The following is a 27,867-nucleotide window of genomic DNA, read 5'->3' as shown; positions in this document are numbered from 1 at the left end:
TCTGTCCTTTGTAGTCTAGTTTGGGAGGGGCTGCCAGGGTCCAGCACAGAAATCTGACTCCCCATTTTTCCTTTGTGACATCAGTAAAGGGCTGAGGGTTCTTGGGAGCAAAGGCACCATAGCAGCCTTAGTGCCACCTCTCGCTGTGACCCTGCCGTACACTTTGGGCCTATATGGCTGAATAGGGCTCTGAACCCAGCTCCCTCTGGTGCTGGCAGATCATGGGGTCCCTTGATGCCCACCCCGTTGGCTAAGCCATGTTTCAGCTCTGTCTCCTGAAACAGGCCATGAAAGCCAAGAGAGGAGGGAGGTCCCCACTGTGTTACTCTGCCTTGCCCCTACAAAGCTTGGAGCTGGTCCTGACCCGCACTCTCTCACGTGAGTCGTACTGGTATCAGGGTAGGGCCTAGAGCCGCCAGCCGAGATGGTGCTGGGCAAACACCTGGCGAGGGACAGACCTTGCCTCACAGAGCTGACAATCTAAATAGACCAGCGAGAGCAAGCAGGGCGGGGGGACAGAAGCCCAGAGAGGGGAAGTGACTTGCCCCAGATTGCACAGCAGAACTGGGAGTAGATCCTGGGTCTCCTGAGTCTGTGCGGTACCCTGCCCACTGGACCACACTGCAGCTTCCCAAGGAGTCCATCCGGTGTAGACTTTTGTATGTGCATCTAAGGCCTCCTCCACCTGCCCAGCCCTGGCGGTTACCTGTGCTGCTATAAGACAGTAAACACAGCTGAGATGCATCGGGGGAAGAGAGAGCAGGGGATGGGAAAGCCAGTCCGATTCCCTGTGCAGCGGGAGTGCTGAGCTTGTGCGTTTGTGGATTGAGGGGCTGGCATGGTCTCTCTCGGCTCAGGGAAAAAAAACAATCCCATCCCCAAAAGGGAGCGAGCACTAACCTAATAAAGGCACCAGCTGGACGGAGGAGAAAACCAGTCCTTTGGAGGAAAAAAAATCCTTTAATTAGAAAAATAATATATTTCATCCAAATAAGGTAAAAATATTTGAAATGGGGCAGAAGTGAGCACTAGGCAACATCTGTCAGACCCTTTCTGGAAAGGGGAAGATTATTAAACTCAATTACAATTTATTTTTGTAGAGTGTCTTTCAGAATAGAAATCTCCCCCAGGGCCCTCACCCTGTCTTTTCTGTCTCTGCTTTAGGGTTTAACCCTTAATGGTCTTCCATCCCCCTGGATTCCAGAGAATGGGGAATCTAGTGTGACACAGATGTGGCGTGAATGCATCTGGGGGGATTAGAGAGAAAGAAGAGATGGGATTTATATTTTCTTGACTGGTTTAGAGAAAACTCCTACTTTTCAGTAGGATTGTGATTGACAGGCGAGGTGATTGGCTCACTGGGTACCTCTAGAAGTACAACTGGCATACTTGCTGCATGTTTCTCTTTGTGTATACCTGTCTGTCTGTCACTTTGCCGGCCTGTCTGTCTCTTGTCACTGTGCCCGTCTTGTACAGCATCTCTCTGTTGGTTAGTCAGTCCATCTGTCTCTTTCTCTGCTCTGTCTTGATCTCTTTGTCCAACATGCAGAAATGTAACACTATCCCGCAGTGCCATAAGCTAGTATCCAAGGCCTTGTCTACGGGAGAAAATAGCACTAATTAACTTTAATGTTTTTTTAAACTGATTTAGTTAAATTGGTGCAAATCCCTGTGTAGACACTCTCACTTCAGTTTAAACCAGGTTTATTTTGGTTTTGCTTAAAGTGGTTTAAGCTGAAGTAAGTTTGACCACACAGAGGATAAGGTGAGGTAACTTGGTGCAACTTTCGCCTATAGACAAGCTCTGATTTAGGGCCTGCTGTCAGCTCTGCCTTCCCACCCCTGCTACAGAATCACCAGCAAGTGTCCCCCGCCCCCACTGCCTGTTCACCAGCTTGCTCCTGTGTTCTGCTTTCCCTTGCCAGTGAACAGTGAGCTCTGATAACCAGAGGAGCTTGGGGTTCCCTAACAACTTTTATCCTCTTCTGTTTCTCGGAGGGTGGGGGGGAGGGGTACAGTCTAGTGGTTAGATTAGGAGTGTGTGGGCCTCGAGTTGTGTAGGCGACCCCCTTTGCCTCAGGTTCTTCAGCTGAAAACGGGGGCAGTTTGGGGTAAAGCTGCCTGCTTCGTAGGGGTTGATAGGCTGAGTTCAATCGCGTGTGTAAAATACATGGATTAATGGCATAGGCTGTCCTCTCCTTTGCTGCCCTCACAGCAAATCTGCAGCATGGGGGACGCCAGGAAGTGGCAGTAGTCTGGGTCATCAGGGATGCAGCTCAGATACTTTTGGGGAGGAGGGATAGCTCAGTGGTTTGAGCATTGGCCTGCTAAACCCAGGGTTGTGAGCTCAATCCTTGAGGGGGCCACTAGAGATTTGGGGATTTAGCTGGGGATTGGTCCCCCTTTGAGCAGGGAGTTGGACTAGATAACTTCCTGAGGTCCCTTCCAACCCTGATTTCGATGATTCTTAGGGGAGTGGTTCACTCCCCTCCCCCGTCCCAGCCGTACCACTGCACTGCCCCAGGGAGAGACAGTCCTGAGGAAACCTCACAAGCCCAGGTGCTGCATATGGGACAGCCAAAAATTCTGCTCCCGCCAATGTCCCAGGTCTGAGTTGGGCACTCAGCCTGGTCAGTGTGGCCTATGGGGGTTTTGACTATAACCTGCTCACGGTGGGAGTGGGTGCTACAAGTGAAGTGCCTGGGCTGACCTGTGCTAGGGGCCTCACACCGGAGAGCAGGGGTGGATGTGGGTGAGGTACTCGAGTGGCGCTGCGTCTGGGGCCTGGAACCGGGAGAGCCGGGGTGGGTGTGGGTGAGGTACTCGAGTGGCGCTGCGTCTGGGGCCGAGAGCCGGGAGAGCAGGACTGGATGTGGGTGAGGTACTGATGAGTGAGTGGCGGCGCGCCTGGGGCGAGGAGAGGGTGGTGTGGGTGTGTGAGGTAGAGGGTGGTCGGTGTTTGGGGCCCTGAACTGGGAGAGCCGGGGTGGATGTGGGTGAGGTACTCGAGTGGCGCTGCGTCTGGGGCCGAGAGCCGGGAGAGCAGGACTGGATGTGGGTGAGGTACTCGAGTGGTGCTGCGTTTGGGGCCTGGCACCGGGAGAGCAGGACTGGATGTGGGTGAGGTACTCGAGTGGCGCTGCGTTTGGGGCCTGGAACTGGGAGAGCCGGGGTGGGTGTGGGTGAGGTACTCGAGTGGCGCTGCGTCTGGGGCCTGGAACCGGGAGAGCCGGGGTGGATGTGGGTGAGGTACTCGAGTGGCGCTGCGTCTGGGGCCTGGAACCGGGAGAGCCGGGGTGGGTGTGGGTGAGGTACTCGTGTGGCGCTGTGTTTGGGGCCTGGAACCGGGAGAGCTGGAGTGGATGTGGGTGAGGTACTCGAGCAGAGCTCTATCAGTCTAATATCAGTTCCTCTCATTCCTACTGCCCCCTACATCTGTCTCTCTCCAGTGGTGCAAGTGAAGCTGGTGTCCCGCTGTGCGAGGCTTTCTGGGTTATTTAGAGTCCTCCTTTTACCTTTAATACCCCCCACATGTGATTGTTTAAGGTCATTACAAAGTGGGTGTGAGGCTGCTCAAAGCTCCCAGGTTGTGGTAATGATGGTAATGAGCCCCTTGCTGTGGGGTCCTGCCCTGGCGGTGCTGGTGTGAGCTCCTGGGTGGTGGGTCCCTGCCTGTGGCAGATGGGACTTAGAGTAAATGCTGTTGGGGTCTGGTTTCCCAGACAGCGTGAAAAGCATCTCCCCAGACTGCCCCAGTAAGTAGTGGCTATTGGGAAGGGGAGGGGCCAGGGGAAGGCTGCATAGCCAGCCTGTCAGATAAATCTTTGTCTGTTTACTTAAATCTTCAGTGTTTCTTCATTTGTTTGTTTAAATTTTTCCCTGCCAAAAAAGAGCAAAAGGAAGGAGGGAAGCTGCCCCATTGGCCAAACTACCTCTGCTGGGGAGATGCTCCATGGGCCAGGGCACAGCCCAGGGATAGAGATCACCCGGCCACCACCAGGGTAAGGTGAAAAAAATCAGCCCCAGGAGAGAAAAAAGCTCTTCACAGCAAATGGACTGCAGAGTTGGGAGCCCTAAAGGAAAAGAGATTATAGCTCAGCCCATTCTTGCTCCAGAGCCTGCGTGGCCATCCTAGCCACCACCCCAACAAGCGTTTTTCAGACAACCCCTCCCCCCGCAGCGATTCTCCCCCCTACAGAGTTAGTTATTGTCAGCTTCTGGGCTCCAGCACAGCTAGGTCAGGTCAGGAGATAGGGAGAGGGAAAGCTGGGGCTTCCTGCCAGACTGTTGTATTTTGACACAATTGTGTCCACAATACACAGACTCAAAATCACCCTCGCTCACCTTTCTACTGTGTGCACATCCACACCCAGACTGTCTCTTTCTCACACACACCCTTCCTTACACAAGTCTGATCTGTCTCACGTTCACACTTGCATGCTCTGCAGGCACTCTCACAGGCCATTTCCAAAGTTGGCATTCAAATACACACACAACCTTGTATACTGCATGTACATGTGTGTGCACATACATACAAACTTAGACACAGACTTGCGTGCACATAGAGACCCCGTTCCATACTATTTGTACACACACACATAGTCACTTTCTTTTATATGTGCACACAAATGCCCAGACTTGTATATCAGGAGGTAGCCGTGTTAGTCTATATCCACAAAACCAACAAGGAGTCCAGTGGCACCTTAAAGACTAACAGATTTATTTGGACATAAGCTTTTGTGGATAAAAGTGATTTTTTTTTTAACCCATGAAAGCTTATGCCCAAATAAATCTGTTAGTCTTTAAGGTGCCACTGGACTCCAGCCTTACATACACACTCAGTAGAGTGTATACACACATGCACACACTCATGCTTTGTCCACAAGTTTCCTCCCATATCTGTACAAAAAAAGACAATTTTTCTTATATGAAACTCTCATAACATCCCTGCAGCCTGGGTGCCTTTCATTTGGAGCGGGTACAGGCTCCTCAAGGACTTTCGGCTATGGCTTTAAAGTTTACGTTCTCATAGGAGACGAAATGAGATTTTGTCATTTTGTAAAGCTTGTGCCTGAAGTTCCCTCCACTCCATGGTGACACAAGCACTGGTTTGCTACCCCAAGAGCTGCCTTTTCAAAGGGGCTTCCCCTGGGATTTCAAAATGGCACCTGCAAGTGGTTGACATGAGCTTTTGTGTGTGAAGGTGCTGGGTTTGGGGGTGCAAATCAGGGGCATAGATGGTATGTGCAGAACAACTGGTGCACTTTGTTTCACGAGTAAAATTTTACCTCTGGGAAATGTTTATGCAAAAATGTGCAGGGGATTTGAGAGGCTGATTGCAAAACTCTGAGCCTATTGTTTCTGTTTGATCTTAACCCCCCCTGCCCCTTTCTCACTCTCATCTGACACTCACATAATCTCTCTCTGGGGTGTTTTGCATTATTACCCCAAACTCCCCACCCTTTTCATCCCTGAGGTCCCCCAGTAATTGTGCCCAATGAAAATCTTCTTTCCCAGAGCTTTGGAGATAAATCCCATGGTGTAGCATGGTTGGGAGGGGTCAGGAGGCAGCAGCTGGCCTCCAGCCCAAGGCTGAGTGGGAAGGGCAATGCCAGAGCATGGAGAGAGCTGCCTTCATTCATTTATCTTTTCTCTCTTGTATGTCTGCCCCTTCTCTGGTGTCCAGCTTGCTCAGGGAAACTGCAGCTCTTGAGCTGGCCAAGGTGCAAGCAGGAGACCATCCTAGAGTTGCTCTTCATTGTCATAGAATAGAATCATAGAATCTCAGGGTTGGAAGGGACCACAGGAGGTATCTAGTCCAACCTCCTGCTCAAAGCAGGACCAATGCCCAGACAGATTTTTGCCCCATATCCCTAAATGGCCCCCTCAAGGATTGAACTCACAACCTTGGGTTTAGCAGGCCAATGCTCAAGCCACTGAGCTATACCTCCCCCTTCAAGGAGGCAAGCAGGCCCCATCCCTGCCCTTCCATGGGAGATACTCTGTTCTTTATCGTGAATAGTAGGAGCCTGGAGGTTTGTGGCAGAAGCTTCAAGCCTCACGTACTGCTCCTCCAGCTATTTCACTCCTGGGCTTCCCACCCAGCTTTACTGATGCCCCAGAGACCCTGCCCTGGCCTGGGCCCTGCGAAGCTGGGACTGGACCAGTTCAGATTTGGTTCTCAAGATGACTGAAGGCCTGGCTTAAGTAATCGAAGATGATTTGTCTATAGCAAGTCACTAGGCCTCCCTTAAGTGCACCACGCTTTGGAACTCCCATGGTGCTTCTGCATGATTGTCCAAGGCTGGCGTAGAGACTGTGCTCAGTTGGAAGCCCAGATGGCTGCTTCTCCCTCTTCCCAAGAAGTTACAAAAGTCCTGAATTTGCCTCAGTTTGGGTGTAGGAGGCATTGTGCTGCCAGAGCTAATTACCGCCCAGACTAAAACACGTTTTACTGCATTTTCTACTCAGCTGAACAAGCTATGAGGAGCGTCTCTCTGGGCACTAGCCATGGCTCCGCACACCTTAGGGTGTGGCTAATCGCACTCTGCCTGCTGCAATACAAAGTGACTGTTTGCCTGGCTCACTCCCTGGCTTGCTGGCTCTCTGTGGCCCTTGCTAGGTCGAGTGTTGGCTCTGGCTTTTGGTGATTGAGCTGGGCAGGTACCTGATGAGAAAAATCAGAGATTGCTGTAGCTCAGACTTATGTAGTTCTGGGGCATCAGGAGAGGCACAACTAAAAGCACCATTTTCCTAAAGTATATTATACTTCCCCTGTTCAGACAGAGGCTGGGGTTGGCCTGTAGCTAGAGGAACTGTCGGTGCCGTGTACCGCCACGCTGTCCAGTACCCCCGTTTCAGGCTAACACTGATAACCTGAGCTCTTGATTTCTCTCATGCTGGCCCTTATGGTGAAGGGGCACCCACTTGCCCCCAATAGTGTGTCCTCAGTTACTCTGCATGGTCCTTATTTACCTTCAGGCAGGCCTGTACCGTAGCCACATCCAGCAGGTGAAGGGCAGCAAACTTGTTTGGAAAGGGAAAGGCAGTGCATCCCCAAGTTTGTGGTGTGTGTGTGTGTGTGTGCGTGCGCGTGTGCGCGCTGAAATGCACTGAAGGCTGTAGGTGTCAGGCCCCAGAGCCTGGCAGGCCCTGGCACTAGTGCGGAGGGCCTGAAGCGAGTGTAGCAGCAATGGCTTTAATTTGTTGAGCTTGCTTTGTCTCCCATAAATTACTCACGCTTTTATTTAAGTGCAATGAGAGCCTCACAAAGAGCAGGCAAGTCCCAACGCGAGCCTCCGAGCTGCGTGTGTGAGCGCCTGCCTGCCTGTTGGAAACGTCCCACGTGCTGTGGGCAGAGCTCCAGCATGAACAAACCTCTGTGCTCTGAGGGCGGCTTAGGAGCGTGTTCGGATAATGACATCTGAAAACAGGATGGCTGGGAGCAGCAGCGGAGCAACCAGGGGGCTTTGAAAGAGAGAGGAGTCTTAATCCCCTCCGCTAACAAGGAAGCAGCAGCTGCCAAGGCAGCAACGTTTGGCAGGCTCTGCACTGCTGCTTCTGGGCTCACGTTGATGGGTGGCAGAGAGGGCAACGCGGCACAAATAGACACCTTGCCAGGGGCGGCTGAGGGGAGGGGCAAGGCAGGGGAGTGGGGCGTCTTTCTTTTGAGTGACATGAGCTGCTCAGACTGTGTTGGGGTTAGAGGGAAATGGTTAGCCCAGGCGCAAGGTTCTGGGCTGGGCCTGCCTGTAGGAGCATCTTATCTAGCACTGCCAGGGCTGAGGAGCAAGGTGATGAATGCTGGGAGAGTCAAGCACCTGCCTTCAGTGTCTGGGGGCCGTGTGTGCTTTGAGGACAATCAGTCCCAGCCCTGCTTGGCAGGCAGTTGGATTTGTGTTGGGCCTGAGGGTGGCCCTTTAAGGCAGGTTTCAGTGTACCTGGATGAGACATGTAAGCAGCACATCAGTTCAGCGGAAGCTCCTTTGCCTAGGTACAGCGGATCTATAGACACAGGCTGAACAGAGGACAGCTTTATTACATAGTGTGGAGGTGGGGATGTGAGCTGAGGTGAAAGGATGGCACATCCCTCTTTCCAAGTGGGCAGGCCTGGAATAATTCTTGTTTGGGAATACAGCAATAGTGCATGAGCAAACTGTACTGCACATCCACTGGGGCTCTAGCTAATCTAGTATCTGTTTCTCCAGCCAGCACTCAGCACTGCAGGATCTGCTGCTCTGGAGCGGTGCCGCATCACACTTGGGCAGCGCTGGAATGCCCTGCTCAAAGCAACAGTCTGTGCGTCTCATCCCAGGGGGGAGTCACGCCAGCCTCCAGCTATGCAGCATGATGTGGGCAGATCCCTGCTAAAAGCCAGGTAAACAGCAATTTATGTCAGAATGGACTTGGGCTCTCTCCTGCCTGTTGGGTGGTTGCCCTGCCTGGCAGGGGGTTCTTTACTAGCCCGACCATGGCATAGGACAGTGGATCCCAAACTTGTTCCGCTGCTTGTGCAGGGAAAGCCCCTGGCAGGCTGGGCCAGTTTGTCCCTTGGCCTGCTCCACTTCCAGCAGCTCCCATTGGCCTGGAACAATGAACCATGGCCACTGGGAGCTGCCCTCGGCCGAACCTGCGGACGCGGCAGGTAAACAAACCAGCCCGGCCCGCCAGGGGCTTTCCCTGCACAAGCAGTGGAACAAGTTTGGGAACCACTGGCATAGGACTTAAACACTGCAGTTTATAGAAGCTAGCTTGTGTAGCCTTCCAGCAAAGGTGCCTGCCTTTCCCCAACACCATCTCAATCTCAGGCCTGGTCTACACTGGGGTGGGGGGGTGGTTCGAACTAAGGTACGCAAGTTCAGCTACGCGAATAGCGTAGCTGAACTCAAAGTACCTTAGTTCGAAGTACTTACCCGTCCTCACCGCGCGGGATCGAAGTCCGCAGCTCCCCCGTCGACTCCGCCACCGCCGTTCACGGTGGTGGAGTTCCGGAGTCGACGGGAGCGCATTCGGAGTTCGATATATTGCGTCTAGATGAGACGCGATATATCGAACTCCGAGAAGTCGATCGCTACCCGCTGACCCGGGTGGGTAGTATGGACGTGCCCTCAGAGGCGTAGCCGTGTTAGTCTGGAGCTGTAAAAGCGGCGAAGAGTCCTGTGCCACCTTCTAGACTAACACGTATTGGAGCATGAGCTTTCGTGGGTGAATACCCACTTCGTCGGATGCATGTAGTGGAAATTTCCAGAGGCAGGTGTATATATGCAAGCAAGAATCAGGCTGGAGATAATGAGGTTAGTTCAATCAGGGAGGATGAGACCCTCTTCTAGCAGTTGAGGGGTGAACACCAAAGGAGGAGAAATTTCCACTACATGCATCCGACGAAGTGGGTATTCACCCACGAAAGCTCATGCTCCAATACGTCTGTTAGTCTAGAAGGTGCCTCAGGACTCTTTGCTGCTTTTACATCTCAATCTCATGACTCCAGGAGGTCCCTGTTCTCGCTTGGGTAGGCTAGTCAGTCCTGCAAACACTGAAGGCACGTGGATACACTTTACGCATATGAGTAGCCCCAGTGACTTAAGTAAAATTACTCATGTGCTTAAATGTTTGTAGGAGTGGGGGGCATCATCAGTAGCGCTCAGCCCCTCAACTCTTTTGAGTCCAGATGAAAACATCACTCAGGTGCCAATCGTGGCTCTGCCCTGGCACTGGTATCAGCACCAGGATGGGGGCCATCAGAAACCTTTGAGAGCCTTAAAAATAAACAAGCCAGAGACAGACAAACCCAATGAATAAGGCAACTTCATAATTTGTTTGTTTGGTTGTTTTTTTTTTTCCAGTTTTTATTGAGTGAAAATGTCAAACCTTGCATCAGTCATGCAAAAAAAAAAATCAAATAAATAAAACACATATATTAAATTTCTAATAGCACTAAATTCAAGTGGAAAAATATTCAGTTCTTAATAATGCAGGTGCCGAAGAGACCAGATTCAAGTAAATCAGAGCACACCGTCCTGTTTAGGGTGGTTTATTTTCTTTTCACTTTCTGCATTTTTTTTGTCTCAAAACCTATATATATCTATCTATATATCTATATATATGTATATACATATAGATATATACACACACACATATATATGTGCATACATATTATTTTTATATTTATATATATACACATACATATTTATAAAACATTAAAAAGAGCATTGGTGGTTCAAGCATTAATTTCCCTCCCCCCTCCCATGGAAATAAAAATAGAACAACAAAACAAAACAAAATTACACATTTAAAATTCAAAATGAGCTAGCAATGGCTTATAGTCCTAGTGTGCAATATGGATTTTACAAAAGGCTAAAATTCTCCCTCCCTTTTTTTTTTTTTTAAATCTTGGGGGTTTTTTTGTTTTGTTTTTTTGCTACATTGAAAAAAAGTTTATTTTTAAACTTTTTTTTTTTTTTTTTACAAAATTCCTTCTACACAGACATTAATCCAGTTGAGTATGTGTCTATTACGGCCTAGTTGATTTTTTTTTCTCTCTTCAGCAGCGAATGGTGGCAGAATCAGGAGGGTTTGTCTCAAGGGCTTTTGTGGTTTTTGTTTGTGTGTTTTTGAACAGACTAATTCGGTCTTGTCTCTCCCATGCCTAAGTCAGTCAGTTGAATTCCCTGGTCCTCAGGTCAGCAAACTACTTTAAACACATGCCTAAATTTCATCATATGAGCAACCACACTGACTCCAGTGCTTAAAGTCATACACAGCTTGCTGAACTGGAGTCCTGTACATGGCCTCAGTTCAGGAACGCACTTAAATCCATCCCTGTTCAGCAACTCCCCTAAGGATATGCTTAACTAGAAGCTCATGTTTAAGCCTATGCTTAAAGGCTTTGCTGAATCAGGGTCTTTATGTGGCAAAAAAGACTTGGTGGGTTTAACCCATCTTGATTTTTCAGTTGTAAAGAAAGAAAAGGAAATGCAATCAGGGACAGGCAGGGTGGGTCAACCTGAGGCCCCCTCTTGAGGTGGTGGGCACTCTCAGTGAGTGCGGGAGGGGTTCAGCGCGTTGCCAGAGCAGGCCCTTGTTGGGCAGGCTGAGTCTGGTACCAGCCTGTCCTTTCCCAGTGCCAGTTCCTGAAAATAAGAACGATCTAAGGTGGGTGGAGGCTTGGCAGGAAGAGGGTTTGATGTATGGGTCAGAGATGGGGGCGGGGGGGAGAGACAGCAATGAGTCATAAACGCAGCTCCTGCTTGAGGCACTGTGGGGTTGATGGTGGGGGAGGGAGTGGTGGTTGTCTTCTCACACCTCTGCCCTACACAGCTGCTTTCGCCTGCCACCTTATAGGATTCAGTCAGTGGAGGCTAGTGAGTTTGAGGCAAAATTGAAGATACAGGCTCCTAGCTGATTTACAGCAGAGGTCCCAATGGAGCTGCTTTCAAACAGGGCTTGGCCATGGTCATCCTGCATAGCAATCACTAGCTGCAGGGAGCTATCCATCTCTATTATCTTACCCCTTCCAGTGGCCCCCTCAACACCCTCTTGACTGTGTGGAGTTCTAACCTTGTGAGTAGTTCTATTGAAGTAAATGGCAAAACTCCATTAATTTCACTGGTGCAAATTACACACTGCTGTGTGTATTTGCAGGTTTGGAGCCATGTTAGGACTAGAGGGTTTTCCATAGCACCCGTCAAGCTAGTAGGTAAGTGCCTGGACAAGGGGAACACAGTATAAAACCTGCAGCCAAATGCTCTAAGTACAGCCAATCTAACCATCCTGCTCTGGGACAACATGCCCCAAGTCCCTCTCTGTACCCACGGAGGAAGCTCGCTTCCTTATATTGGTAACGGGGGGATAAGGGGAGGGCTGTACTAGAAAACAAGAAGCGGGCGTGGGGGGGAGTAACAAAAATAAAAACCACACAAATAACCGCTAGCAAACCCCCACCCCCCACCATGAACTACAAACTTCTTTTCACAACAGCCGTTTGTTTGTTTCATCTCTACAAAATTCAAGTTAAAATTCGGAATCGTGCAGCTCCAGTCAGTGCTAGGAGTATGAAGACAGCCTCAAACCATGGGGTTAAGGCCCCTCCCCCCATGCTGCCCCCTACCAATAAATGCTAAAAAAAACCCCAAACCCTGAAAGAGAAAAAAAAAATTGCACACAAGTAACCAAATCTAGGCTCTAAGGGCTATCCAGAAGGCAGGCCCGTGTCCCTCCGGCAGGCATTGTTTCTGTTTGTTCTATATAGAATAACCTTTAAAGGAAAAATACTGTACAATCTTTTTTTTTTCCTTACTTTTTTTTTCCTTTTTCTCTCCTCCCCTCCCCCCTTTCCTTTTTAAGCATCATTATCCGAACATCTCCCTGCATTTAAACAGCTGAGGAGCTTGTCTATCGTTCGGACCCAGATCCATGCTGGCTCTTTAGGGAAATAATAAGAAAACAACCCAAACTGCTTGAGGCCTCTTTCTGTGTAGGGTAGAATGAATGACAGGGATTCCTTGGGCTTAGGGGGTTTGTTATTAGAAAAAAAATAATTAAAACAGAACAAAATAAACAAGGGCCAAGTCTTAGAGACAAGGGAGCAAAAGGCCCAGCTGGTCTACACACTGGCCCCGAAATCACTGCATCAAGCGTAATTCCCACCTTTAGTCCTTCTGGGGCCAGTGCACACGTGTAGACAAGCTCTCTGTCTCAGGACTTGGGCGTCAAACAGCAACTGCCATCTATGAGAATGCTGGATAGTCTCCTGTAGTGTGTGTGTGTAAACCCTTTACTGGCGGGGTTGGGGAAAGAGAACAGCGGGAGAGCTTGTAACCATCTGAGTGCTGTAGGTCTGTCCAGCTACCATGATGCTGCCGGCCTTGGTGCGATTCGCCCAGGTGGAGGAGGCTTGACACCCTGCTGCACTGCAATGTAGCACTGCTTGCCATGCCACAGGATAGCAGCCAAGGCTATTCGGGTGCAGGACCTGAGCAATCACTAGCTCTCCATCCAGCATCTGAGGAGAGAGCCAAGTCGTCCCACTGCCAGCCCAGTGTCTGCCTTAATCCCCCCACCCGTTCTGTGTGGGTGGTGGCTTCGCTCTCTCTTCCCTTTGGGAAATGCATTAGCCTTTGCACAGAATCTACTCGCCCACCCTCACCTTGAGGAGGAGAACACTGAGGATACGCTGCTTGCTCATCATTTAAAAAAATCACTCGCCCTGCATCAGAGGGCAAGTAGCATTTAGCAAGGCATTGCTCTTCCCCTCCAGCTGCACCAAGGCAAAGGATGCTAATCTCCTCACCTTCTGCTCCTGCCTCCATTCACAGCCTGCCTGAGACAGGGGTGCTGTCTCTGAAGCACCAAAAAGAAAGAGCCTAAACCTGGAGAAAGAGGGGTAGCACCTGGGGATGGGAGTGGGGGTTAAACCCCAGTCCTCCAGTGTGAGTGACAGACCCTTTAACCGCCATATGGCGACCTTCCCTACCATGACTGCAGCTAGATCACTACCAGGAGATCAGCAGGAGCTGGGGGAGGTGACCTACAGCTGTTCCGACAGTTCTAGACAAAGGGAAGCTTAACAATATAAATAGCATTTAAAAATTATTATTATTAATAATAAAGAGGATCTGGAAGAACAGAGAAGTGTTCCATTCCCAGCCCCACTGATTCATTAATGCTTCCTCGTTTGTAAGACAATAAATACCCCCTCCCACCCTTGCTGTCTGGTGCATCACTCTCTCCCATTTATTTAATGCTGAGGGGGGAAAAAAGACACCCCCTCCCCTCCCCCCCCCCACTGGTAAAGGCTTAGCTAGTTGCCTTTGTGCCACCAGTTCCTTCCACGCGCTTAAAAAAACCCACAATTCTAAAATTCATCACCTGCCATCCCCGCATCCCCCTTCTGAGGAGTGGAGATTATTATTAGTATCATACAACTAAAAACATGGAAAAATAAAATCCAGAAATAAAAGAGGGGGGGAAAAGCCCACCCCAAAAGAAGGGGTCCCGAGACTGGGCACACGCCCCACAATGGGGGGAGGAAAGGAGAGCAGATGTCACCCTCAGAGCTAGTGTCCATCTAGAAGGGTTTTGTGTCTCTGCATCCTGCCCTATCTTCTGTCATCCGCAGAATGAAGTGATGGTGCGCTGGCCCCATGCGACCATGTCTGTCCTGTTGAGCCCGTGGGGCCTCGTGCGTGCGGTGTGGAGTTCGTTTTGTCGCTTACCGTCCCGGTGCTTTGTTCTCGCCTCATAAGGGGTCCTCTTAGTAATTTCATTTAAGAGCAAAACCAAACCTGCTGTTGTCTCTAAGGTTAAGGAGAAGCTGCCGGTGCGAGGGTGTGGGTTGGGGTCAGGGCAAGGGTGGGGGCTGACGTGAGGTCTGGTTTTGGCTCGCCCAGAGGCCTGGAAGCATCGCCGTGGTCTATGGAAGTGGAGGCCTCCCCTGTTTCCCCATCCTCTTTAGTGGCCAGGCCCTCAGGGTCGGGGAGTGACTCTTCAGAGTCTGTATTCAGGTCTTCCTCCTCGTCTTCGTCGTCGTCATCATCGTCGTCATCTTCGTCATCATCATCCTCTTCCTCATTTATCTCCTCCTCCTCCTCGTCCTCATCTTGGGATGAGTCATCTTCGTCCTCCACATCGCCGGAGTTGGATACCATCACCCCACTCTCGTGAGGGCTTGTCCCTGCTCTGCTGGGTGATGGGCCAGCAGCAGCCTCCGGTAGCTTCTTGCTGAGGTCCAAGGAGTCATTGAGGCCCACACCAACTGCGTTCTGCAGGAAGAAGAGGGAGCTGTTGGCATCAGTGCTGAGGTTGAGGGAGCTGTCCAGGTTGACGGAAGAGTTCTGGACGTCGTAGTCCAGGGTGGAGTGATGGAGACCCTCGGGGCCAGGAGAGATGGCTGGCAGCTCCCCCCGCTCCTGTTTCTCATGCTTGCGCTTGTGTGAGTCCATCTGTGACATGCCCACCACAGTGTGTTTGCAGCCAGGGTAGGTGCAGTGGAAGTGGGAGCACTTGAGTTTGTATTTGCAATCGGGCACCTCGCAGTCCACACTGGAGCTGAACTGGCAGAAGCCGGCAGCACTGATGACGTCCTGCTTGCCATGGTGCTTGCGGTGGGCGGTCACCTTGGTGCTGTCGGTGCAGCGGAAGCCACAGCGCAGACAGTGGAAGTGCGTGCTGTTGCCAGAGAACTGGCAGTCAGGGAAGTTGCAGCTCAGTGAGGACTTGAAGCGCTTGAAGTCATCCAGCACCAGGTTGTCGACACGGTCGTGGTGCTGGGCGTGCTTGTACATGTGGGTGCGGCCGCAGAACTTGTAGCCACAGTTCTCCCGGGTGCAGTGGTAGTGGGTGACCTTGAGGGAGAACTGGCAGTTGGTGTCCTTGCAGTCCTCGTAGAGATCGTAGCGCCGGAAACCCTCCAGCATCATCCCCTCATCCAGCATCTTGCGCGAGGAGGCTGTCTTGCGGCGCTTGCCAAACGGAGACATATCCTCGATGATCCAGAAGCGCTTTTTGGCCCCTGAGGCAGTTGGCATGGTGATGGTGTTCCCTGGGGACAGGAAGAGGAGAGTGGCGTTACTCATAGAGGGGCAGCAGGAACTCCTATCACCTCCTGTAACCAGCATCGTACTTGCCAGGTTGGATCATACCCCGTATTTGACCCATGGCCAATGCATGATGCTGTAGGGGAAGCAGCCCCCCACCCAGTAAGTCTCTGGATCAGCCTTGCATCCTGCACAGGGGCTGGGGAAGGTGTGCCTATTAGTGCTCATTCCATATTATGGCAGTAGTGAACTCGATTTCCTGACACACTCGACCCCCATGCTATTTATGTTGCTTGGCACCAGGAAATCCTTATAGTTGCCGCTGTTGTAGACGTGATAATGTCCAAGTATCAGCTGCTGCTTCTCGTCAGGGTCAAAAATCTCCCAGCCTCTCCTGTCACTTTGTCCTCCTTCCCCAGGAGTAAGCTCATCCCAGCCCACAGAAAGCGGCACTTTCATTGATCTTTGATTGCTCCTTTCACCCCAAACAATCCCCGAGTGTTTTATAAACTATACCCAGTGTCCTTCTCCCTGACTGCTGTTTAATAGGGCACAGCTACACTTTACAGCTATTTAGGACAGGAAGTGGAGAAGACTCGCCACATCTAATTAAAACTGCAAGGGGGGATTTTTAGAAGCAGGATGCACTTTGGCCAGAATAATGTAACATACCTCATTGTAATGAGCCTAAATATTACACTGGTGAGCGCACACAAACAGATGTTCAGGAGGGGTAATTCTCAATGACTATCCATTGGGCTCCAAGAGAAAAATCCCACTTTTAAACCCTTTCCTTGAGCCTCAACAATCAGCCCGCTTGCCACTACGGGACCAATGTCAGTTTCCCATCCTTGGAGATAGGAGCCGGAGTCCCAGAGGACTGAACCTGATACCAAGAATTTGACCACCTTACATCCACATTTCCTTCCTCTTCTGCCCACTGGTTATTCCTCAGGTCGAATCATAGACTTTGAGACTTTACAGTCATGATCATCTAATCTGACCTCCTGCACATCGCAGGCCACAGAACTTCACCCACCCACTCCTATAACAGACCCCTAGCCTTTGGCTGACTTACTGACGGCCTCAAATCATGGTTTAAAGTCTTCAAGTTACAGAGACTCCACCATTTGCACCTGGCAGTGACCCGTGCCCCATGCTGCAGAGGAAGATGAAAACCCCAGCTCCAGATCCAATGGGCTCAGAGCAGGGCTTGGGGAGGTAAGAAGACTTTCTCACCAAGTGCAAAATGGTGAATTTCACTGGAAATTACAGTTTCCAACTAAAATGGGCCTGCCTGAGCTGCCATCCTGTTGAAAAGAGGCATGGTCTGTGTCAAGAGTGTCTGGGTCCCAGCACCAAAGCAGTCTGCATCCTGCTCTAGGAGTCTGAAGACGCACTCAAGCATGTTTGAATGCTGTAAAGTTCTTTTGCTGAATGTAAGCATGTACTCAAGGTAGTGGATGCTGGTTTTACCATGTCAGCCATGGGAGGGCCTCAAATGATGCCCCTTGAAGCTAGGATGGTGCTTATCAAATGGAGTCTCCAAAATGGTGAGTACCATTGAATGCTGAGGAACAGCACCAGACTGAAAACCTGGGAGATAGAAGAGTTCAAACTCTCCACCAAGTAGGGACGGCATGGACAGCAGTAGGCCAAACTCCCCCCCGAGTGCAATGCCAACATCCCTCTGGAGTGAGCCCACACCTAGGAGAGCGAGGCAGAGGACAGAAGTCTCACACGCCCATTCAGGTTGCATGGTGTCTCTGGTGACACTGGCAACAAAGGAGACAATTCACGGTGATGGCTCTTAGTGATGTTCACTAGGAACTGGGCGAAGCCCCCTTACACTGATGTAATCTGCACCTTTACCCAGCCGTCATGGAGAGAACGCTCCATCACTATCAAGCCCAACCAGATTCAAAGCAGTGACTTCAAGGTTACAGAATCCCTCTCCCATTAGGGTCCAGGTCCCCCAAAGCAGATACAAATCTGCGCTTATAGGGGTGGCGAGGCACAGGAGCGCTCTGCAGGCTGCACTCTGGTGCTAGTACAGGACACTGGACTCCAGGCCAGTTCCTTGCTGGACTCCCATTTTGGAGAGGGAAAAAAAAGGCTGCAAGAGTCTAGTTACTGGGCTTGATGCTAGATCTTATTTATGCGGCAATAAACCAGGAGTAATTCCATAGTTTGGGGTTCAGGCACTGGATGGCAATTTGGGAGACCTGGTTCAATTCCTGGCTCTGTCAGCTTCACTGTGTGACTGTGGGCAAATCATGTAATCTCTGCCTCAGTTCCCAGCTCTTCTGCTAGTGTCTCTTTCTCTATTTCGAGTGGAAACCCTTTGGGCAGGGACCATCTCTTGCTGGGTGTATACAGCCCCTAGCATAATGGGAACTCGATCTCCTTTGAGGGCTCTAGCTGCTGCTGTAAAATAAACAACAACAGCAACATAGAAGTCATGGAGTTACATTGGGGTAAAGCCAGTGTAAGTGAGCAGAGAATGCGGCCCCATGTGTCTATATTACAAAGAAGTATTAAGCCACTAATGGTTTTAAAGAGGTGGGTACATTACTGAATAACCCCTAGCACATGAACAACACTATATTTTCATAGCACTCTATACAGAGTAACTAATTGAGCCTCCCACTGTCTCTAAGAGGTAGGTAACTATCATTATACCCATAATACTGATGAGCTAGGCGAGGCACAGAGAGGTTAAATGACTTGCCCAGGGACACTGATGCCTTGTCTTCACTGAAATGCATGTTTAGTTAAACCAGTGCAGTATTCCCCCCGCCAGTATGGACACATACTTTAATGTGAGAGGGGCTTGTTTTGGTTTAGCTTATGACAATTTTGAATCAGTTTGGTTAAGTTGGGTTTATTTCAGCTCAGCTTAAATGAAGTCTCCACCCAGCATTTTGCACCAGTTTAAATAAAGCTGTTTAAAATCACATATTTAATTAGCCTAGTTCAACTTCCTTGCATAGGGTGTGTGAAGATAGAGAAGAACCCAGCGGTTCTGATTCTGTGTCTCTGGCTCTAACCACTAGACCGTGCTCATTCCCTAATAACTAATTAGAGGCAAACATGCCTCAACAAATTTAGGCCGAAGCAGGTCTCAACTATAAGTAGCTTATAGTCAGCCTGTCCTGTCAGCAGGGGATGATTTTATACAGTACTTTTCACCTATCAGCGTCAGAAAAAGTATCATTATCCTCATTTTACAGATGACGAAACTGAGACAGAAAGGTGATGTGATTTGCCTGTCAGAAGAGTTCAGTTTTGTGACTGTCTGTCTGTTGGACCACACTCCCACTGTTGGAGTGAAATTCACCCCTCTGCAGAGGGCCACCACACATGAAGGCATAATTTAAATCCCACTTAAGCAGTCAAAATCCCCATGAAGCTCTGGGCAGGGCAATGACCACTGTTTGGGAGTTTCACACCTCTGCATGCTTACACTGTGCCTGGCTGGCAGAGGGAAAGGATAGCTCAGGTTTCTGAGCTGTTGGGTCTTTTTAAAAACATACTTTGCCAGCACAAATATGGTTCCAATTAACCGAGAAGGAGGCAGGTGAGGAAAAGCGGGCCAAATTGGGCACGCCCTGAAAAGCCATTCCCAGCTGGTATAAAACTCCCCCATCTGTGATGTCCCTGAGCTCTGTCATGTAGGAAACATTGAGGGCCAGAGGTGTTTGAAAACCAGCCTTACTTTCTGCAGCTGTAATTGGTGGATGTAAATAACTGTGGGTTCAACTGAGATGCATCATGTCAGAGGCATCACCTATGCCCATGAGACCCCAAAACATGGGATGGAGAAAGCCAGTCCCAAGCTCATGGTGCACATGGGAATGGCCTGTAGTGATGTGTAGCAAGGGCTGGGAGGTACTAGACTGGATGGCCAAAGAGCTCTAAACCAGTTTCCAAGTCCTGTTATGCGATATGGTCAACATGTTGCGTTTTGGCCACCTAACAGGAGGAGGGTCAAAAATGGCAGGTTTCATTACAAATGTTGCTGTTGGATTTGGGTTGGGATTGATGAGGAATTGCTTCTGGTCATCTGAATTTTTCACAGCGATTTACTGTGCTTTCGGATACCTTCCTTGGGCATGTTTACAGCATGACGTTATTATCCCAGCAGTGGAAGGGAGGGTGTATGTGTGTGTCGGGGAGCCCTTGGACAGAGTTAAACAAGACAGAGAGACAGACAGTGATGTCTTTTCCATTTATGACTTAACAGAACTCAAGAGGTGGGAAGAAACTATGGGCATGGGGAGCTGTGACTCATAGATAAAGCACATAACAATTACCTGCTGCATCCTGAACTAGGGGAACATCACTTTTTACTGGAGTTGGAGTGGCAATGATGGGCGAGAAACCAGGTGTGCTGGTGGCAGGCATGACAATGCCCCTGCTGGATCCAAGAGTGGCACTGAGCAGAGAGTATGAGAGACAAGATGGAGAGAAGAGGTAGGGGAGGGAGGGGAGAGGAGACCTGAGCAAGGCTTGTGAGAAAGATGGAGGCAGAGGAGGCGGTGGAGGTTGTGGTGCATTGTGGGTAGCGTCATCGGCAGCAGCAGCAGTAGGAGGAGGAACCAGGCAGCCTGGAGAATGTGGAGAGAAAAAAATAGCAGAAAAAACAAAACAAAAAGGAAAAACAAAAGAACCGAAATGAGAACCCAAGAGTGGAAGCAATATGATGAAAATGGAAAATACATTCACACACGTACGAAACAGAACTGTAACAGAGAGGAGATGGAAGATGCGTGATTGACAGCAGCAGCAGGAGGAATGGTTGTCACTGCAGAAAACAAGGAGTGGCCTCAATTGCAGGGGGTGGAGCCACCTGGCTTCCAAAAAGAAATTCCTGCCCTGCTTAGTCTGTCTGTTCATCCACGTGGCACCAGCGTGCACCAGCCTGCGGCTGAGAGGACTCTGTCCCAGGGTGTTATCCCAGAGGCTTTTGGATTCACTCATAACATGGTTATTAGTCAGTGGGTTGTTCTCCGGGAGATGTGACTGATGGCTCTGATGGTGCAGTTAGCTAATAGAGAATCCTAGGAGCTGCTGCCCCTCCAAACCCTGTGGAGGACCTTTAGCACTGTGTGCAGCTGTCGTTATCATGGAATGTTTATGTCAGGGTAGCATGCAGAGGTTGTGTTAGTGCCCCGTGTGATGTGAGAGGTCAGGACATCTTCGTTAGTCTTGCCCCCACCCGGTGTCAGTGGGAATCATTCATTACTCTTATTCATTACTGTTTAAAAGTAACGGAGATGAACATCCACCCCAGCCCAGAGGTCTGAGCTGAACCCCCTCAGCAGGGAAATGCTGGGCTCAAGTTGTCACCTGACCTTTCATTTAATCAGCGTTGGAAGGGAAAGTAGGAAAAAAATAAGTCTGAAACTAAGGGCCCAAGAGACAATAAATGTTATAAAGAGACTCAGAAACAAGCCGCCCTGGGGAGACTTAACAGAAGGCTTTCCTGGAATACTAACAGGCAGCCAGAGGTAAGGACAATTAAGGGAGCCTTACGCACCTGCTATGGGGTATTAGAGATGAGTTCTGTATCTGCCTGCCGAAGAGAGAATCCCATAATTTATGGAAGTTAGGCATGGTCAGATCTCAATCCTCAAGACAGGAAGGGATGTTAGAGTTTGCTTTATGCATCCCTTTCTAAAAGAGGACATGACACCAGGGGATCTCCTCTGTGCACTGCTCTGATAAGGAGGTAGTGACATTGGAGGTTTTCTTTTCTGCATCACCACTCGTAGGGGGAGAGGAGCTCAGTGGACTGCTTTTATAGGTCACTTCCTGAGAAAGTGATGGCAGAGGTTCTCATTTACGTACACATCACTTCCTGAAGGAGTGAAGCCAGAGGGTCTCTGTTGTCCAGTTTATTGAGCATTAGGAGTGCAGGGAAACCTCTGACTTCTAGATGTGGCACAGAGAAACACAAAAGATACTGGGGAAGGCAAGGAGCAGAACAGCAAGGGAAATTAACTTTACAGCCCTAATGACTCAACAGCTCTGGTACAGATATTGAGCAGTTCAATTATTCAAAAAGGTCCAGCTCCGAAAGATAGGACAAAAACCTCTTCAGAGGGCGAAAAAGAAGGGACCGTCAGGAGTTAAGGGACAGCCCAGAACTACGTGGAGATGACTCCCTCCCTGTGAATGATGTGGGGGAGCTAGGCTAGCGTAAGGTGATATTCTGCTGAGCCAGGGGCTGACACAATGTGTCAGAAGGTGCAGTTTCTCCTTGGCCTCTGGTTGGGAGTTTAGGGTTCTTGACAGCAGAGACCTGCAAATCTGTTTCTCCCCTGCTGCCCCTTACCTGCTGATGTGCTTTCGTTGCCCACTGGAGTGCTGGAGCAGCTGCGGTCCATATTGGAGGATTCAGAGGAGATGCCTCCAGGGCTACAGCCAGTGTAATCCATGTACTCATCTGTTTCGGTGTCCATCATGCTTTGGGGTCCCTGAAAGGAAGCTGGGGTTCCTGATGAAGCTGGGCTGGGTGCCATGCTGCCAACGTGGGGGAGATTTTCATTTCTTGAAGTGTGGCCAATAACCTGCAGCAAGAAATTAAGATGGGGACTTTTCACACCAAAACGAGATGTCAAGACCAAAGCCATCTGTTTACACGTTTAGTTTTCTCTGACATTGTTCTTCAGGGATAGTTGGAATATGTTGGCAAGTGGATCCTATGGCACTGAGGCCGGGAGAGTGAATCCTACCTCAGTCAGAGGCTGGGAGTGGTAATCTTGGCACCAGTACCCTGGTATGTGGATTCTCATGCATTCAGATGGGTGTGTGTACATTGGCACTGGTGCCCTAACGTGTGTATCCTACTATACTTAGAGGTTGGGGGTGTGACGTTTAGCACTCCTGCCCTGGTTAGGTGTGTGAGAGAGGAGGGGATTCAGAGATTAGGCGTGTGAGTCTTGGCTCTAGTGCCACTGGGAGGTTACCCAGCAGCACTCAGCCCAGTGTCGTTCTGCAGTGAGCAATCAAAGGTGCATCACTACATATGTATCTGCTGCCTAAATAACCACTGGATTCACCTGCGTGGGAACTCGGTCAAAGTTTTTCCCCAGCATCCTCCTCATGTGCTTCCTGGCATGGGATGTCATTTGGTGCTTGAGCAGGAAGGAAAACTGGCAGCCCTCTCGAATGCAGTGGAAATGGCTGTTCACCTGGTTATACTTGCAACCTGCAGACACAAAACCAATACAAATCTGGTACGTTAAAATAGCAAGAGAAAAGGTTGTATCAGCACACACTGAAGGTAGCACCAGATTGCTGCTGTATTGAATCCTGATGGTCTGAAGTGCTCTGTGGATTCTTCAATGACACCCCCAGACCCAAAATTAAATCCTTTCCAAGATGAGTAATGGGGAGAAAGGATGTAATTGATTTAGACACAGGAAATGGGCCTAAGCCAGAGTACCACCCCCATCCCTCTTGTGACAGAGGGGACAAGGGGGAAATGTAGTATTAATGTTGATTATTTGCATTATGCCAGCACCTAGAGAGCCCAATCCTAGACCAGGACCCAGAACAAAAAGACAGGCCCCGTCCGAAGGAGCTTACAATTGAAGCTGAAAGTGAGAATAATATCCAGGATTGTTCCATGTTGGAAACAGCCAGCTCCTTTTGATCTGTGTGCTCTGGAAGCAGAATGATAGTCCCTTTAGCACCCTGGGCCATGAGGCTCCTCCATCCCATCCCCGACTTTCCAGCTCTGACCAGTGCATGCTCCAAGGCCAAATGTGGAGAAGCCAGGAAGCGTTTGTTGCTACTCCTGGTTTGGTGACCTAGGGGCTGGTACCAGGCTGAGAGTAATGGAAACAGCTTACATGGATTCTCGCATGCTGGACCTGCCTCCAAGGAGAATCCATTATTTTCCAAACAGCCCCACTAGTGTTTTCTTTATGGGCAAATGCTGGATTCTGCCTCACACACAGGCTGCCTCATGCAAATTATAACGAATCTGTGTGGCTGATTACCAGACAATCCCCAGACCATGTCCTGTAGCTGAAGTATAGCTGGCTGCAGTAAAACCATAGGCATGTCTACACGCTGACAGAGATGTACAGTCGCACACCTGATGAAAACACACTCACAAACCTCAACACAGGCACTTGCTCTACACACAAACACACACAACACAGACCTACAGAACAACAGACACACTTGCATACAGATGCAGGAACACAGCTAGCTGCCCACATCGACACACACATGCCTGTATGGAGACATACACAGACACTCATTTACAATCGCGTGGAAAGACATCCCTACGTGTACGTGCAGCCCCACAGTGCCCACACACACAGTAGACATGCCATTGCCAAACAGCTCCTGAATCATTCGCCCTGTCTTTAAGGCGGAGATGGTGCTTTATGTGTATGCCAAGTTTGTGTTTGTTTAGATATTCTGCCCCTCCTCCCCCCACACTCCTACCTCATCTGCCCTCCCCAGCATGTTGTGCTGTTCTTTGGGATGAAGAACAAACAGTGCTGGCGGGACTGAAACAGTATCAGCAAAGGGCAGGTGAAGACTTGCCCGTTGCTAGGGCAGCGGGGCAGGCTGCGTGTCATATATCATCGCCCCGCTTTGTCTAGCCCCGGCTATCACCTGAAACACCAAAAGTTGAGTAAATAACAGCAACTGCTCAATCTCCTGACATTTGTAAACTGAGACCCAGGTAAGGACCAGCCTCCGTGTGTTGACACCTGTAGCCTTGGTTACCATGGATGACATCGCTCAGGCATACATTTTTTATGAATTAAAAGCTGAAGGGGAGCACTTTTGTTCTGGCTGTCATGGGTTTGTATTTTTTGGCCGTTGACTCCCCCTCTCCTGCTTCTCAACGGAGTACCGGGGTAGTCAATAGGCGGACCGCAGGCCAAATCCGGACCACCAGATGCTTTTGAATGGACCCCAAAATCTCTTTAATTTACTCATTGTTATTCTTTTATTATTTTTTCTGGACCTTGCCTATACCTTGACATAAAATAATTGACTGCTTCTGAAGTAAGCTGTGCCCAGGGAGCAGCAGGAAAGGACAAAGAGGCTGAGCTACCCTGCTGAGGCCAAACCTCCCACCAAGGCTGATTGGGCAGGCTGGTTTCCTTAAGCCAAAAACGAGTAATGGGCATGTGAGTCCCATGCAGTGTGGTGGAGGCTCTGGGGCACTGTCTGTGAGGAATTCCCTTAATCCAGTGGGCTGGACTGTGGTTCCGGGGCGCTCTCTGTGGGGTAATTGTTTCCCCTGCTGGATGCTTTTGCTGGATGCTTTTAGGCACCGACATTTCGTAAGTGCTTTGGTGCTACCTGACGAATCTAGCTAGCGGGCAAACCAAGGCGCCCAGCACAGTGCCTTGTATCAGATATTTTGATGAGCTGACACTCCAGTGGAAGGCTGGCACTGAAAGAAGCTACGGCAGAGGCCAGGGGGGTGGAACATTTATCCTTTGGCTTTTTGATATGCAGTCCTGGCAATGCACATCAAAGAGTTTCATCTTAAACTGCTTGGAATCAGGCAAAATAGCTATTGGGAGGTGTGAAAATTCCTTCTCACAGGAGGGAGAAGCAGTCATCAAAACAGATGGGTCATTTTTATACCTATTTGGGCTACCCCATCCCAAGTTGGCCAAGACAGGGTCACGTGATCTAAAATACATCATTGATAGTGGATGTAGAAGTACTACAACTATAAACATTGAGGGAAAATTTCACTTCCATTCTTCAAAGATGAGATAGGGTCAAATGGTCCCGTAAGCTAAACTACTGGTGCCTCTGCCCAGAGAGAATATGAAAAATATTGTCAAAGGAAGGTTTATAATGACTGGAGTCTCTAGTGTATCGGGAGAATGGCTACACCCTTAGACTGAGAAAGCGACCCAGAGACTGAGTATGCTATCAATCAGCCTGAGCTGTCAGGCACTGTAGCCCATGGCTTGGTTACAGGATGAATAGGGTGGGTTTACCTAGCCTGCCGCACTCTTCCCGTTTGGTGAAGTACTTGAAACCATTGGCTGCTCTTCGCTCTGCCTTCTCATGTTTCTTCACATGCCAGGGCAGTTTGGTGGTGATGTTGGTCACAAAGTAGCAGCCAGGCCGAAGACAATGGTAATGTCCCCGCATCCTGAATTCACAGTGCTGTAGAGGAACCAATGAGACAGGCTGTTTTAGACCAGGGGTCAGCAACCTTTCAGAAGTGGTGTGCCGAGTCGTCATTTATTCATTCTAATTTAAGGTTTTGCGTGCCGGTAATACTATTCCACTAACAGGCAGCCTTTGCCCATATTCAACCTCCATTTGCCTTTGTTTCGTTTCCTCTCCTACCCAGACAATTTCCTTGCCTTACCTGGCGTTTACACTAGAAATGGTCCAAAATCAACACCTTCCCACACCCCCACTCTGAACAAATACAAACTGCCTATTTTGGTCTGGAGCCGATTTCCCAAGTTCCAAGTCTCGCTCTCTCTAGTTTATCCCCTTCAAATAGCTTTGTGCATCAGAGGCCAGATTCATTCAGTGGTTCAGTAGAGTCATATTAGGGATGAAATGGCCCCCGTGTGTTTTCCTGTCTTTGCCAGGCTTTTACCTTTTCCTTTTCTCCTGCATCCTTTCCCTCTCCTCCACAGCCCCCGCCTGGCCCACCTCCATGGGCACTCTTCTTGGATTACTCTTACCTGGTTTGGACAGAGACACTGCAGTGAGTAGTAAGCAAACTGGTCTCGCACATTCACCAGGTTGTTGTTGGGGTTGATGTGGTCCAGGCAGTGGGACTCTGCTTTGCCAGAGGTTTTGCACACGTACTTGCAGTTCCCGAAGAGACAATGGAAGTGGAACTTGTTGGCATACTTGCAGTCCGTCGCCAGACAGGGGTCACTGGAACACAGCCAAAATCCAGACATCATCCTCATTTCTTCCCTCACACCTTGGCTTCTTTCCCAACATTTACTCATTTAATTGAGGAGCAGCCCAAGTACAGCCTATGGGCCACATGTGGCCCACAGAGCTCCCATGGCCAGCCTCGTTAACATGGGGCTGCAGCCTGCAGACATGATCAGCAGGCAGTGCATGCTCTTGACAGGAGTGTGTGACGATGGAGCACTGCATGCTGGGACCTGGGACCTGTTGACCCCACATTCTTCCTGTTAATGGATGAAGAGAGCTGTGCTTGGCTCCATTTTTTGCACAGATTAGGTGAAGCACTTGGGCTGCATGTCGCAAATTGCCAGGGTAACCCTCGGCTAAGAAATTTGTGCAACCTTGATTTATTTGGTGACCTAAATGGCCTTGGTGCCTCTCCCAGGGCAGTCACGTTCCATTGTTTTACGGCTGCAGTTTGTGAACTCTAAAAGGGTTTGTCTCCACTGCCCCACAGTTCAGGCTGGGGGATGGGAATTGCAGTGCACACTAGCTGTGTTGTTACTCCCCCAGGGGAATGCTGCAGGCGCAAATGAAAAGGTACTTGTCTAAAGAGGACTATGTCACTGCAAACTAGGTACCTTTTAGGTTGCACAAGCAGTGTCCACATGGGGGAGTTGCAACGCAGCACGTGTGTTCGTGTGGCGATTCATACCCCCATAGTTCAAACTGTGAGGCCATGTAAATATAGACTCGGGGGAATTTCTAGGGCTTAGTATATAAGATGGCCAAACACTTGTCTTGTGCATTCAAGTCACAGTTCCCAGTGCTACCTGCCCTGCTACAGGAGCTTCCTGTACTAAGCTTGCTTGAAAGAAGACATAAGTGGGTCAATTACTGGCCCAGAGAGACATGGCCTACCAGCCTAAGCACATAATGGAGAGCCAGGAGCTGCAGTGTTCTAATCCCAGATGCGACCCAGACTCTTTCATTGGCCCTGGGCAAGTCACTTAACCTCTCTGCCTCTTTTCCCCCATCTGTAAAATGGAGACACTTGCCTGCTTCCCAGGAGTGTTATGAAGCTTAATGAATGTTTACAAAAGACTTCAAAGCAGAAAACTCTAACAAGGTGCTAAGTGGTGGTGTTATTTTACAGCTGCACTTAGGCAAATGCTTAGCCCCTGAATTACCTTGTAAATAATAGCAAATAACACTGCAAATGGGAGCAAAGCACTTCAGGAGACCTACTACCCTTTCACAGCAGCCCAACTGGGATGCCAAAGCTCTTCCAAGGCAGGAAGTGATGGTATCTGCCCCCTCCCCCCATTCCTGGTTTGATCAGAGAGTCTGAGCACTTTCTTTTTTTCCAGTTTATCATTTTTAGTGAGAAAAGGAAGATGCGCTGCATAGTCCAAGATACAGATTTGACGTTCTAACAAAGAGGCAG

At 49.7% G+C, this 27,867-nt stretch overlaps 1 protein-coding gene and 1 long non-coding RNA gene across 9 annotated transcripts in view; one reads left to right on the top strand and one right to left on the bottom strand.

The window, feature by feature from the left end:
- Nucleotides 1-126: 126 nt before the first annotated feature.
- Nucleotides 127-27,838, top strand: LOC120387896. 3 transcript variants are annotated; one of them, XR_005590416.1, is made up of 4 exons: nt 127-378; nt 8,208-8,377; nt 11,641-11,695; nt 27,791-27,838. It is a non-coding gene; the product is annotated as an uncharacterized LOC120387896 (long non-coding RNA). The 3 variants fall into 3 exon arrangements; XR_005590414.1 differs by lacking the exon at nt 27,791-27,838 and adding an exon at nt 14,117-14,248; XR_005590415.1 differs by lacking the exon at nt 27,791-27,838 and adding an exon at nt 12,343-12,513.
- The window catches only part of CASZ1 (castor zinc finger 1), a 258,564-nt gene continuing 244,941 nt past the window's right edge, over nt 14,245-27,867 (bottom strand). For 5 of the 6 annotated variants that reach the window (XM_039509271.1, XM_039509273.1, XM_039509269.1 and 2 more), the window contains 6 exons: nt 26,240-26,438; nt 25,532-25,703; nt 22,601-22,749; nt 21,874-22,108; nt 19,850-20,143; nt 14,245-15,538 (listed from right to left, as the gene is read on the bottom strand). In XM_039509271.1, the coding sequence (XP_039365205.1) occupies nt 14,301-15,538; nt 19,850-20,143; nt 21,874-22,108; nt 22,601-22,749; nt 25,532-25,703; nt 26,240-26,438 (2,287 nt within the window). In that variant the 3' untranslated portion in view covers nt 14,245-14,300. The remainder of the gene's footprint in view (nt 15,539-19,849; nt 20,144-21,873; nt 22,109-22,600; nt 22,750-25,531; nt 25,704-26,239; nt 26,439-27,867) is intronic. The other variant, XM_039509274.1, reaches the window with a different exon arrangement.

This window comes from Mauremys reevesii, linkage group 21 (assembly GCF_016161935.1).
Source record: "Mauremys reevesii isolate NIE-2019 linkage group 21, ASM1616193v1, whole genome shotgun sequence".
Lineage (NCBI taxonomy): Eukaryota > Metazoa > Chordata > Testudines > Geoemydidae > Mauremys > Mauremys reevesii.
The sequence above is the reverse complement of the archived record's forward strand: the minus strand, read 5'-3'. Positions and strand labels throughout refer to the sequence as shown.